At 47.5% G+C, this 14,313-nt stretch overlaps 1 protein-coding gene across 1 annotated transcript in view; it reads right to left on the bottom strand.

The window, feature by feature from the left end:
* The window catches only part of LOC140411419 (uncharacterized), a 373,458-nt gene that overhangs the window by 240,112 nt on the left and 119,033 nt on the right, over window positions 1-14,313 (bottom strand). Inside the window, exon 9 of the mRNA XM_072500526.1 lies at window positions 4,125-4,187. Within this exon, the coding sequence (XP_072356627.1) occupies window positions 4,125-4,187 (63 nt within the window). The remainder of the gene's footprint in view (window positions 1-4,124; window positions 4,188-14,313) is intronic.

Genomic DNA, 14,313 nt, shown 5'->3' with positions numbered 1-14,313 from the left:
TTTAAAGTCAGGCTTCTGACTGCCTGTTCAGATCGGATGCTCTGGCATTACTCAAAGAGATGTTTTGATGTCTTGGCCTGGTCAAAGTTAATGAACTAAAACCACTGTAAATGGCCTTCGCTCACTCTCAGTTGGAGACCTCTTCTTGGCAAATTGATTTCTTTCTGTTGATGCTGCTCTTGTGCAAATCTTCCTCTCCCTGTGGCAGACTCAGACTTAGCCAAGTGGTGGAAACAACTAAATATTACAAGTCTTCTGCTAATCTCCAGTCCCCAAGAAGCACTATTTGGAATAAAAAGCATCACAACATCCTAACCACGTAGAATAAATTGAATGTACTTTGATTTTAAAAAACACTTGGCTTCAGGTTGTTTCAGGGGAATAGAGGATTACGCTGCCACCTCAAGGGAGTTAGATACTTCTGACAAAAACTGAAAACATTCAGCATGCAGAAAAGTTAAGAGAAATTGAAAAGAAATTAAAATCAATCAGTTCTGAGGGAAAGGATGGAGTCACAAGCAGAGACAAAAAAGACACACAAGGGAAAATGAGGAGCATTAAATACAAACAAGAAATTGCAAAGTTCATGTACTGCAGTGCTGAGCATGTGGGATAGAAATTGGAAGAATTTGAAGCAATTATACACGAATAGAAACCTGTCAGCAGGTATGGAAAAATAAGCATATTGCAGCTTGCAATATTTCAATGGCAGACAGAATAGGTAAGAATTGAAGGAGGGCCAGTAATATCAGCAAAGCAGAGATTGTGCTCTCGAGTGAGAGAACACCCGAGGTTCAGACAATGGGTCGGATTTTCATGGTTGAGGCAGAAACTGGGAGTCAACTATTTACCAACGTCATGATCCTGCCTCCTGTCCTGCAGTGCCCACCCCCTTGTATTTTCATGCCACTAAGTCAGGGACTGGCAGCAGTCAGGTCCCACCACCTGCCAAAGCAGCACAGAGATACTATCAAGGGCTGAAATGGTGTCAGGCACAAAGGTCAGTCCATCCCACCTCCGGTCCCATCTTGGTATCACAATAAATGGAGGAAGTCATTGGAGGTGTTCTTCAGAAACACTGTATCAGCTGGCCGAACTCCTACCTGGGACTACAAACCACCATTGCTGATATCATTGCTGGCTAACAGGTTGCTGCCTTGTGAAATGTGACGCACCATGAAGCAGCCCTCATTAATCTCCCAACCTCACTGCATGATCCATTGCTGCAATAGATCCATACAATCCCTGCAGTGTACAAGGAGGCCATTCAGCCCATTGAGTCTGCACCAATTCTCTAAAAGAGCACCCTACCTAGGCCCACTCCCCTGCCCTATTCCAAGACTCCACCAAACCTGCACATCTTTGGGCACTGAGGCGCAATTTTAGCATGGCCAATCCACCTAACCTGAATTGTGGAAGAAAACTGGAGCACCTGGAGGAAACCCACGCAGACACAAGGAGAATGTGCAAACTACACACAGACAGACAGTCACCCAAGGCCGGAATGGAACCCGGGACCCTGGCACTGTGAGGCAGCAGTACTAACCACTGCTACCACCCAGATAGGTGGACCCGTTGTGGTACGCAAAACTCAGGGCAGTCTCCACTCCTCCTCCTTGGTGCTAGTTGTGCCTTTTGCTGCCTGGGGACCCTTCCTCATAGCACTCCATGTTACTGCTACAACTGCTCTGCCTGAATGCCCTGCAGGTGTGAGGGAGCTGCACCTATGTCCAGTGGCAGGCCTCCTTTTAGAAGGACAGGTTATTCAAGCCCAACTGAAAGGATGTTGGTGGCAGAGTTTTGCCAGACTCGGTCTTCACGGACTACACTGCGGCCTCCTGCTCCCTCCCTGGTGCAGATAAAGGGCCTTCTCCAAGGCCTCTCTAGACAAAATGCTGTGAATGTTTCCATACTGGTGAAGTCGTCAAAGTTTTCCCACACTACTGAGGAGCCTCCCAGCATGTTCTCAATGGCACTCCATTAAAATAGCAAGATGACTGCTTCAGCAGTCTTTACAATGAACGTCCGTCGTCTGTTGGTGCATGTGCAGGCCGTGAACTGACCCCTTTCCCATGCCAGTGAAAATTGCTGGCACTGGAAACGGGAGCGGGAATTCCACACCAAGGCTCTGCCCACCGTTTTTTGCTGCGTGCCCAGCACAGTTCAGCCCCGGTCAGGATGGGAACACCAGGCCCATTAATATCTACCTTGATGGGGTTTGACTATAGAACCTCTAACTGTCAGGTGGAGAGGGAAAAGCAAATCTGGGCAGCATGGTAGCACAGTGGTTAGCACAGCTTCAGGGTCCCAGGTTCGATTCCCAGTTTGGGTCACTGTCTGTGTGGAGTCTGCACATTCTCCCAGTGTGTGCGTGGGTTTTCTCCGGGTGCTCCGGTTTCCTCCCACAGTCCAAAGATGTGCAGGTTAGGTGGATTGGCCATGATAAATTCTCCTTAGTGTCCAAAAAGGATAGGTGGGGTTACTGGGTTACGGGGTTAGGGTGGATGCTGGGGCTTAGGTAGGGTGCTCTTTCCAAGGGATGGTGCAGACTCGATGGGCCGAATGACATCCTTCTGCATTGTAAATTCTATGATTCTATGAAATCAGTGGGTTGATGAGTACGAAAGACAGAATGGTAATGAGAGGATATTTGAATTACCCACTCAGTGATCAGGAGTGTGAGGTGAGGTGGGGGAGTGAAAGGCGGAACATTCAGGATTCATTCTCAAGCATTATGCTTGTGCCTGACAAGGTGATGCTCGATCAATGACTCCAGAAGCGAGATTGGATGACAATTGAAGGCTTTATTGGACTAGATGTTCCCCCCAGCAGCGCAGCTACAGAATGCGGCTGCTGGGGAGACACAGACTCTTATACTCCACCTTACTGGGCGGAACCAGCAGGCCGGCTTCACCAATGATCTTCATGCCTCAGGTACCTCCCACACCAATGGTCTTACAGTCTCAACCTAGGTACCGTAATACCCCTAATACAGACTACCACACAAGGGAAGAGAGGTTGCTGGATCTAGTTCTGAGAAACAAATCACTCAGTAAATGAGTATGAAGGCAAATTACTGTGCTTGCTGGAATCTGCAACAAAAATAGAAAATACTGGACAATCGCAGCCAGGTCTGACAGCATCTGTGGAAAGAAGAGGGCTCACGCTTTGAGTCTGGATGACTGTGTCAAAGCTGGAGGTAACTGAGTAAATTATTTCTGAGTGACCATAAGGCGATAATGATTAATAGACAAATAAGAATGGAAAAGGTTAGTCGAAAAACCAGGACACCAGTTTGGATTTTAGAAGGATAAAAATGAGATGGAAAGAGAAATTGGCCGATCAGACTGCAAATTAACTCGGGGAGACAGTGGTGTAGTGGTATTCTGCTGGACTAGTAATCCAGAGACCCAGGGTAATGCTCTGGGAACCCTGATTCAAATCCCACCATGGCAAATGGTTTTGAACTCAGTAAATAATAAAACCTGGCATTCAAAGTCTAATGATGAAACCATTGTTGACAGTCATAAAAACCCACCTGTGGCTCACTCATGTCCTTTAGGGAATGAAATCTGACATCCTTACGTGGACTGGGCTGGTTTAGCACAGTGGGCTAAATAGCTGGCTTGCAATGCAGAACAATGCCAGCAGGGCGGGTTCAATTCCCGTGCCGGCCACCCCGAACAGGCGCCGGAATGTGGCGACTAGGGGCTTTTCACAGTAACTTCATTTAAGCCTACTTGTGACAATAAACCCACAGAAATGTGGTTGACTGTTAAATTGTCCCCACTAAGGATATTAGGCAAAAATGCTGTCCCAGTCAACATTCCCGAAAAAAGAGAAAAATATATAGTGTAAAGGACATTGAAAAAGTGCAGGTCAAATAAACATAATTAACAAAATATGCCATGGATAATCAATACAGTTGGAAACAAACTTTAATTTGTAAAGGTGATTATGGAGTCTGTAGGTACTGTATTACAGAAATGATAAATGTAGAGACAAAGATGGAAAGAGGTTAAGTGCGGGATAATGGAAGCAAGTATCAAGAGAAAATCTCCAAAAATACAAGATCCCATTTTACTTCAAATTTCAATGTACGTAAATGTATATGAAACTTTTACCTTTTCACCTAATGGACCAGGGTCACCTCTTTCCCCCTTTTCAGGAGCAACCGGAACTTCTCCCTAAATTAATGAAACACAATCTTTACCAAACTTGAAAGAAGAAAGTTAAAGACAGAATGCATGATGTACAATAGTTTCAAACAAGCCCCTGAATTGAAGCAATAATCTCGGGTGTTTACCCAAGTAGACAGAAACGACCTCCCTTCACTGCCGCCAATAAAACAGGCTAACTGATCAATTCATCTCATTTGTTGCCTGTGGGAACTTGCTGTGCATAAATCGGCTTCCATGCTTTCCATTGCTATAAAGTCACACTGCTGGTAACTTTGTGGCTCTACTTTGCTGCACTTGCCCACCCTGAGCCAGGGTCCTGCCATGCTTAACTACACAGGGGTATTTACCAGCCTGTGACTCACAAGATTGGTTAGAGTTCAGAAAAGTGAGACTGGGTCACAGGTAGAAATCTTCACATGTTGAATTTATTCACTGTTCTTTTGGATTTTGAAATGACGAACTTCACTATACATACATACATATATAATAAAGATATCGATCAAAATCTGGTTTGGATTCTATGGTTTTGCTACCTAAAAGTCTTAACTGAGTGGCCATAAGGTGATAATGATTGGTTGCTTTTCCGAGCAGCAAATTGAACCAGAGAGAAAAAGTTGTTGCCCTTCAGTTACCATTAAAGTTTCACATTTTAATATCTGCCTCCAGTCCAATTGAGATAAAAAGAGCTTAAGAAATGGAAGCAGGAGTAGGCCATTCAGCCCATCTAGCCTGTTCTGCCATTCAATGCATTCATGGCTGATTTGATTGTGGCCTTAACTCAACGTCCCTGCCTTTATACTCCCTTGCCAATCAGAAGTGTCACGGGTAAATTCCTGGAACTCCCTCCCTGACAGCACCATGGGTGTACCTGCACCACATGGACTGCAGCAGTTCAAGGCAGCGGCTCAACACTACCTTAAAGGGATGAGAAGGAATAAAAAAAAAATCTGCCCAACTCAGTCTCAAGTATAAGCAATATCTACTAGAGAAAAGAAATTCCTCCCCAACTTGGGAAGACCCGTAAGTTTTAAACTGTGTCCTCTAGTGCTAAATTTCCCCAGGAGGAAACATTCTCTCAGCATCCACTCTGTCAAACTCCCTCGTGATCTTGCATGTTTCAGTAAGACCACCCCTCATTCTTATAATATCCAATGAATATAAACTCAACTTGCTCAACCTTTCCTTCATAAGACAAACCTTTCACCCGAGCAATCAGCCTAGTGAACCTTCTCTAAACTGCCTCCAATGCAAGTATATCCTTATACAAGGAGATTAAAAACTGCACACTACCATGGTCTCATCAATGCTCTGCACAGTCACAGCAAGTCTTCCCCATGTTTCTACTTGTGGTATTATAGGTATTACGGTACCCGAGAGGCTAAAGCACCTTGGAAGAACCTGTATGCTTGCTATTGGCTCAAGTGTATAATAGCTCCGCCCTGATAGGCAGGGTATAAGAACCCGTGCCGCCCCAGCAGCCCTCATTCTGTACCTGAGCTGCTGGGGGAAACATCCAGCTTATTAAAGCCTTCAGTTGGACTACAACCTCACTTTCGTGGTCATTGATCGTGCATCAATTTAATAAGTTAGATTTTTAAGAAGAAAGGATGGAGCTCCGAATCAAGCCGGAGTGTCTGCAACTTAGCCCCCACACGGCGAACTCAGCGGCAATCTTTAAGCACTGGCTGCCGTGCTTTAAAGGGTATCTCGAGACGGCTGAAAACGCACCCACGGGAGAGCATAAACTGCACGTCCTGCACTCAAGGGTGAGCCCGGAGATTTACACCCTCATCGGGGAAGCGGAAGACTTCGATGCAGCAATTGAGCTACTAAAAGGACACTATATTCGCCCGGTAAACCAGGTCTCGCCCGGCACCTGCTTGCAACAAGGCGACAAACCCCTGGGGAATCGCTGGAGGAATTCTACCGCGCTCTCCTGGTGCTGGGAAGAAGCTGCGGCTGCCCGCAAGTTTCGGCGAGCGAACACACGGAGCTCTTAGTCCGGGACACTTTCGTGGCAGGTATGCTTTCGTCACAAATGCACCAGCGCCTGTTAGCGAAGGACACCCTGGGTCTCAGGGAGGCACGGGCCCTTGCAGGCTCCCTGGACGTGGCCTCCAGGAACGTCCGTGCCTACGTTCCCGACCGCGCGGGGAAATTTCTCCAGACCGCTAAAATCCTTAACCTAACATACAATAAGGCTAAATGCGTGTTTAGCACCGACCGTCTAGCCATTCTCGGCTACGTAGTGCGAAATGGAGTTATAGGCCCCGACCCTGAACGCATGTGCCCCCTTATGGAGTTCCCCCTCCCTTACTGCTCTAAGGCCCTGAAACGCTGCCTAGGGTTTTAGAACATAGAACATAGAACAATACAGCGCAGTACAGGCCCTTCGGCCCACGATGTTGCACCGAAACAAAAGCCATCTAACCTACACTATGCCATTATCATCCATATGTTTATCCAATAAACTTTTAAATGCCCTCAATGTTGGCGAGTTCACTACTGTAGCAGGTAGGGCATTCCACGGCCTCACTACTCTTTGCGTAAAGAACCTACCTCTGACCTCTGTCCTATATCTATTACCCCTCAGTTTAAAGTTATGTCCCCTCGTGCCAGCCATATCCATCCGCGGGAGAAGGCTCTCACTGTCCACCCTATCCAACCCCCTGATCATTTTGTATGCCTCTATTAAGTCTCCTCTTAACCTTCTTCTCTCCAATGAAAACAACCTCAAGTCCATCAGCCTTTCCTCATAAGATTTTCCCTCCATACCAGGCAACATCCTGGTAAATCTCCTCTGCACCCGCTCCAAAGCCTCCACGTCCTTCCTATAATGCGGTGACCAGAACTGTACGCAATACTCCAAATGCGGCCGTACCAGAGTTCTGTACAGCTGCAACATGACCTCCCGACTCCGGAACGCAATCCCTCTACCAATAAAGGCCAACACTCCATAGGCCTTCTTCACCACCCTATCACCCTGGGTGGCAACTTTCAGGGATCTATGTACATGGACACCTAGATCCCTCTGCTCATCCACACTTTGAAGAACTTTACCATTAGCCAAATATTCCGCATTCCTGTTATTCCTTCCAAAGTGAATCACCTCACACTTCTCTACATTAAACTCCATTTGCCACCTCTCAGCCCAGCTCTGCAGCTTATCTATATCCCTCCTGTAACCTGCTACATCCTTCCACACTATCGACAACACCACCGACTTTAGTATCGTCTGCAAATTTACTCACCCACCCTTCTGCGCCTTCCTCTAGGTCATTGATAAGAATGACAAACAGCAACGGCCCCAGAACAGATCCTTGTGGTACTCCACTTGTGACTGTACTCCATTCTGAACATTTCCCATCAACCACCACCCTCTGTCTTCTTTCAGCTAGCCAATTTCTGATCCACATCTCTAAATCACCCTCAATCCCCAGCCTCCGTATTTTTTGCAATAGCCTACCGTGGGGAACCTTATCAAACGCTTTGCTGAAATCCATATACACATCAACTGCTCTACCCTCGTCTACCTGTTCAGTCACCTTCTCAAAGAACTCAATAAGGTTTGTGAGGCATGACCTACCCTTCACAAAGCCATGCTGACTATCCCTGATCATATTATTCCTATCTAGATGATTATAAATCTTGTCTCTTATAATCCCCTCCAAGACTTTACCCACTACAGACGTGAGGCTCACCGGTCTATAGTTGCCGGGGTTGTCTCTGCTCCCCTTTTTGAACAAAGGGACCACATTTGCTGTCCTCCAGTCCTCTGGCACTATTCCTGTGGCCAATGATGACATAAAAATCAAAGCCAAAGGTCCAGCAATCTCTTCCCTGGCCTCCCAGAGAATCCTAGGATAAATCCCATCAGGTCCCGGGGACTTATCTATTTTCAACCTGTCCAGAATTGCCAACACCTCTTCCCTACGTACCTCAATGCCATCTATTCTATTAGCCTGGGGCTCAGCATTCTCCTCCACAACATTATCTTTTTCCTGAGTGAATACTGACGAAAAATATTCATTTAGTATCTCGCCTATCTCTTCAGACTCCACACACAATTTCCCACCCCTGTCCTTGACTGGTCCTACTCTTTCCCTAGTCATTCGCTTATTCCTGACATACCTATAGAAAGCTTTTGGATTTTCCTTGATCCTTCCTGCCAAATACTTCTCATGTCCCCTCCTTGCTCGTCTTAGCTCTCTCTTTAGATCCTTCCTCGCTACCTTGTAACTATCCATCGCCCCAACCGAAACTTCACACTTCATCTTCACATAGGCCTCCTTCTTCCTTTTAACAAGAGATTCCACTTCCTTGGTAAACCACGGTTCCCTCGTTCGACGCCTTCCTCCCTGTCTGACCGGTACATACTTATCAAGAACACGCAGTAGCTGATCCTTGAACAAGCCCCACTTATCCAGTGTGCCCAACACTTGCAGCCTACTTCTCCACCTTATCCCCCCCAAGTCACGTCTAATGGCATCATAATTGCCCTTCCCCCAGCTATAACTCTTGCCCTGCGGTGTATACTTATCCCTTTCCATCATTAACGTAAACGTCACCGAATTGTGGTCACTGTCCCCAAAGTGCTCTCCTACCTCCAAATCCAACACCTGGCCTGGTTCATTACCCAAAACCAAATCCAACGTGGCCTCGCCTCTTGTTGGCCTGTCAACATATTGTTTCAGGAAACCCTCCTGCACATACTGTACAAAAAACGACCCATCTATTGTACTCAAACTATATCTTTTCCAGTCAATATTTGGAAAGTTAAAGTCTCCCATAATAACTACCCTGTTACTTTCGCTCATATCCAGAATCGTCTTCGCCATCCTTTCCTCTACATCCCTAGAACTATTAGGAGGCCTATAAAAAACTCCCAACAGGGTGACCTCTCCTTTCCTGTTTCTAACTTCAGCCCATACTACCTCGGAAGAAGAGTCCCCATCTAGCATCCTCTCCGCCACCGTAATACTGCTCTTGACTAGCAGCGCCACACCTCCCCCTCTTTTGCCTCCTTCTCTGAGCTTACTAAAACACCTAAACCCCGGAACCTGCAACATCCATTCCTGTCCCTGCTCTATCCATGTCTCCGAAATGGCCACAACATCGAAGTCCCAGGTACCAACCCATGCTGCCAGTTCCCCTACCTTGTTTCGTATACTCCTGGCATTGAAGTAGACACACTTCAAACCACCTACCTGAACACTGGCCCCCTCCTGCGACGTCAAATCTGTGCTCCTGACCTCTATACTCTCATTCTCCCTTACCCTAAAACTACAATCCAGGTTCCCATGCCCCTGCTGCATTAGTTTAAACCCCCCCAAAGAGCACTAACAAATCTCCCCCCCAGGATATTTGTGCCCCTCAGGTTCAGATGTAGACCATCCTGTCTGTAGAGGTCCCACCTTCCCCAGAAAGAGCCCCAGTTATCCAGAAATCTGAATCCCTCCCGCCTGCACCATCCCTGTAGCCGCGTGTTTAAATGCTCTCTCTCCCTATTCCTCATCTCACTATCACGTGGCACGGGCAACAACCAAGAGATAACAACTCTGTTTTTTAGCTACTACGCCCAGTGGGTCCCCAACTATGCAGAAAAGGCCCGTCCCCTGATCCAAACCACAGCTTTTCCCCTGTCGATAGAGGCCCGCCAGGCCTTCAGCCGCATCAAAGCAGACATTGCAAAGGCCACGATGCACGCCATCGACGAGTCCCTCCCCTTCCAGGTCGAGAGTGATGCGTCCGACGTAGCTCTGGTGGCCACACTCAACCAAGCGGGCAGACCTGTGGCCTTCTTCTCCCGTACCCTCCATGCTTCCGAAATCCGCCACTCCTCAGTCGAAAAGTAGGCCCAGGCCATAGCAGAAGCTGTGTGACATTGGAGGCATTACCTGGCCAGCAGGAGATTCACTCTCCTCACTGACCAACGGTCGGTTGCTTTCATGTTCGATAATGCACAGCGGGGCAAGATAAAAAACGACAAGATCTTGCGGTGGAGGATCGAACTCTCCACCTACAACTACAAGATCTTGTATCGTCCCGGGAAGCTAAACGAGCCTCCTGACGCCCTGTCCCGCGGTATATGTGCCACCGCACAAGTGGACCGCCTCCGAGCCCTCCATGAGGACCTCTGCCACCCGGGGGTCACTCGCTTTTCCCATTTCGTCAAGACCCGCAACCTGCCCTACTCCATCGAGGTCAGGACTGCCACCAGGGACTGCCAAATCTGCGCGGAGTGCAAACCGCACTTCTACCGGCCAGAGAAAACACACCTGATAAAGGCTTCCCGTCCCTTTGAACGCCTCAACATGGACTTCAAAGGCCCCCTCCCCTCCACCGACCGCAACACGTGCATCCTGAACGTGATTGACGAGTACTCCCGGTTCCCATTCACCATCCCCTGCCCTGACATGACCGCCACGTGCGTCATCATGGCCCTCCATAGCATCTTTGCACTGTTCGGGTTCCCCGCTTTCATACACAGTGATTAGGGGGTCCTCCTTTATGAGCGACGAACTGCGTCAATTCCTGCTCAGCAAGGGCATCGCCTCGAGCAGGACGACCAGTTACAACCCCCGGGATAACGGACAGATAGAGAGGGAGAACGGAACGGTCTGGAAGACCGTCCTACTGGCCCTACGGTCCAGGAACCTCCCAGTCTCCCGCTGGCAAGAAGTCCTCCCGGATGCCCTCCACTCCATCCGGTCACTACTTTGTACAACCACCAATCAGACACCTCACGAACGTCTCCTTGTCTTCCCCAGGAAGTCCTCCTCTGGGACCTCGTTCCCAACCTGGCTGGCAGCACCCGGACCCATCCTCCTCCGAAAACACGTGCGGGCGCACATGTCGGACCCGTTGGTCGAGAGGGTCCATCTGCTTCATTCTAACCCCCAGTACGCCTACCCCAACGGCCGACAAGATACGGTCTCCCTACGGGACCTGCCGTCCTCCGGAACTCCACACACATTCCAGCCACCAGTCCCACCCTCCCCTCCACCGCAGCACCTTACAGGAGGATTGGTCCTTCCGCCGCCCCCGTCCATGCCCCCTCACCCACAGACGCCCCCCGCAGGCGCTTCCTTCCCAGGTCAGCCATTTTCCCCACCAGCGCTGTCTAGGAGTGACAAAGCCGCCATGGAGATCGAAGCCACGCTCCCGGAGTCACAGCCGCCCAAGCCTCCACCGGAGTCACCACCGAGGATCCGACGATCAGAGGGGACGACCAGGGCTCCCGATCGACTGATTGCTTCATTTTAACTGTAATCTGTAAATATAAACCACCAAATGTATATAGCTACCAGACTTTTAAATAGTTACTAAACACTGTACGGGGGTATTACGGTACCTCCATAACTAATTATACCATGTTGTTATGTTTTGTAGTTTCTGGCCACCACCCCGCCGGACTTTTTTTTAACGGGGGGTGAATGTAGTATTATAGGTATTACTGTACCTGAGAGGCTAAAGCACATTGGGAGAACCTGTATGCTTGCTGGAGTGTATAACAGCTCCGCACTGATAGGCGGGGTATAAAAACCCGTGCCGCCCCAGCAGCCCTCATTCTGTACCTGAGCTGCTGTGGGAACATCTAGCTCTGCATGCTAACTTTGTGATTCATGTACAAGGACAGAGTCCTCTGTGCTGCAGAATCCTGCTGTCTGTCCATTGAAATAATATTTTGCTTTTCTGCTCTGCCCATCAAATGGACAACCTCATTTTCCCACATTATACCCCATCCGCCAATTTCCTCCCCACTCACTACTGTCTCCTTGTCACAACTTGCCTTCCCACCCGTCTTTCTAGCGTCACTAATACACAGCCCCTTCAACCAAGTCATTAATGGAGACTGTAAAAAGAGTCAAGGTCCCAGCACCGATCCCTGCAGTATTCCACTGGTTACAGCTTGCTAGCCTGAAAATGACTAGTTTATCCCAACTTTGTTTCCCATTAGTTAGCCAACCCTGCATCCATGCTAATACATTAACCCACATCATGAGCTCTTCAATTGCCTAGTAGCCTTTTATGTTGCACCTTATTAAATATCTTTTGGAAATCCAAATACACTGCATCAACTGGTACCCCTTTATCAACCCCATTTTCTACATAATCAAAGAATTCTACTACTTGGTATTTGCCTGACTGGCCTGTAGCTTCCTGGTTTCTGTCCTTTCTTGAATAGAGGAGTTATATTTGTGGCTCTGATCCACTGGGACCTTTCCAGAATCTAGGGAATTTTGGAAGATCACAACAATTCACTATCTCCGCAGCTATTTCATTTAAGACATTAGGATACAGACCATTAGGTCCAAGAGAGACATCATCCTTTCGTCCCATTCATTTTCCTAGTATAATTCCGCTTAGTTATTTGATTGCTTTAATAAGGCCAGACATAGAAGCAGAAGTAGGTCATTCGGCCCATCAAGTCTGCTCCGTCATTCAATGAAATCATGACTGATCTGATGTGATAATCCTGAACTCCACTTTCCCATCTTGACCCCATAACCCTGGATTCCCTTACTGATTAAAAATCAGTCTAACTCAGCCTTGAACATTCTTAATGGCCCTGCCTCTACAGTAAAGAATTCCACAGAATCACTACCCTCAGAAAAAAATCCCTCCTCATCTGTCTTAAATGGTGATCCCCTTACTCAGATTATGCCCTCTATTCCTAGACTCTCCCACAAGGGGTAACAACCTCTCAGCATCTACCCTGTCAAGCCCCCTGAGAATCCCAAGGGTCTCAACAAGGTCACCTCTCATTCATCTGAGCTCTAAGTTTCCTCCCTTGTTTTTGTCACCAATTTTCAACTGAGGGGCTGGTTTAGCACAGTGGGCTAAATAGCTGGCTTGGCATGTGGCAACTAAGGGCTTTTCACAGTAACTTCATTGAAGCCTACTTGTGACAATAAGCAATTATTATTATTGGGATGCCTATTGTTTTTTCAATTGTGAAGATGGATACAAAATACTTGCTCAAAGCCATCGCCATTATTAATGTCCCAGTCTCATCCTCCAAGGGACAAACAGATACATGAGCCACTTGTTTCCATTATATACACCTGTCAAAACTGCTTTTACTGTCTATTTTTATATTTTTTGCTCGTTTCGTCTTGATTTCTCTCTCTATCTCTGATTTCTCTCTCTATCTCTGATTTCTCTATCTTTTTTAGTTGCCCTTTTCTGGTTTCTCAATGTTTTATGGCCGGTCACTAATCTTCACATCATTATACACATTTTCTTTCAATTTGATAATATTTTACCTTCCTTTGTTAGACACGGATGGTGCATCCTTTCTCAAAATCTCTCTTCTGTCAATGAAAAGTTATGAAATATCTCCAAATATCTGCCACTACTCCTCTACCATCTATCTTTTAACCCATTTTCCCATTCCACTTTAGCCAACTGTCTTTGTGTCTTTGTAATTACCTTTTTTTAAGTTCATTAGTTTCAGATCCAATCTTCAAACTGAAATATGAAATTCTACTATGTTATGATCACTCTTGCTGGAGGATTGTTTGCCATGAAGTAAATAATTAATCCTGTCTTAGCATAAAATAATGGGCTTAAAAAAAGCTTGTTGCCCGGTTAGTTTCAGACTCCTGTACTAAGAAATTGTCCCAAAATCTATGAACTCATCCTCCGGGCTACCTTGGCTGACTCGATGAAGATTGAAATTACCCATGATTAGTGCAGTATCTTTCTCGGTTATTGCTTGATCAATACTCTGACCCACATGTAGCGACTGTTCGGCATCCACAAAACCTACTCCCATCAGTGCTTATTTCTTTTTCTATTTGCCTTCACGCAAACTGATTGCATCTTGATCTTTGTGAGGCAAGCTCATCAGGGGTGGGATTCTGTGATCCTGAGGCTAAGTGTTGACGCCGTCGGAAACGCTGTTGCGTTCCTCGACGGCGTCAACACGGCCTCAGGGTCAGCAATTCTGGTCCCTACAGGGGGCCAGCACGGCACCGGAGCGATCCACGCCGCTCCAGCTGCTGAACCTGGGGTGAACTGGGTGCTGCGGGGTCCGCGCATGCGCAGTGGCACCGGTGCCAACACGCGCAGTGGCTCCCTTCAACACACTGGCCCTGACGCAACATGGCGCAGGGCTACAGGGACC

This window comes from Scyliorhinus torazame, chromosome 4, assembly GCF_047496885.1.
Source record: "Scyliorhinus torazame isolate Kashiwa2021f chromosome 4, sScyTor2.1, whole genome shotgun sequence".
NCBI classification, from domain to species: Eukaryota; Metazoa; Chordata; class Chondrichthyes; order Carcharhiniformes; family Scyliorhinidae; genus Scyliorhinus; species Scyliorhinus torazame.
The sequence above is the reverse complement of the archived record's forward strand: the minus strand, read 5'-3'. Positions and strand labels throughout refer to the sequence as shown.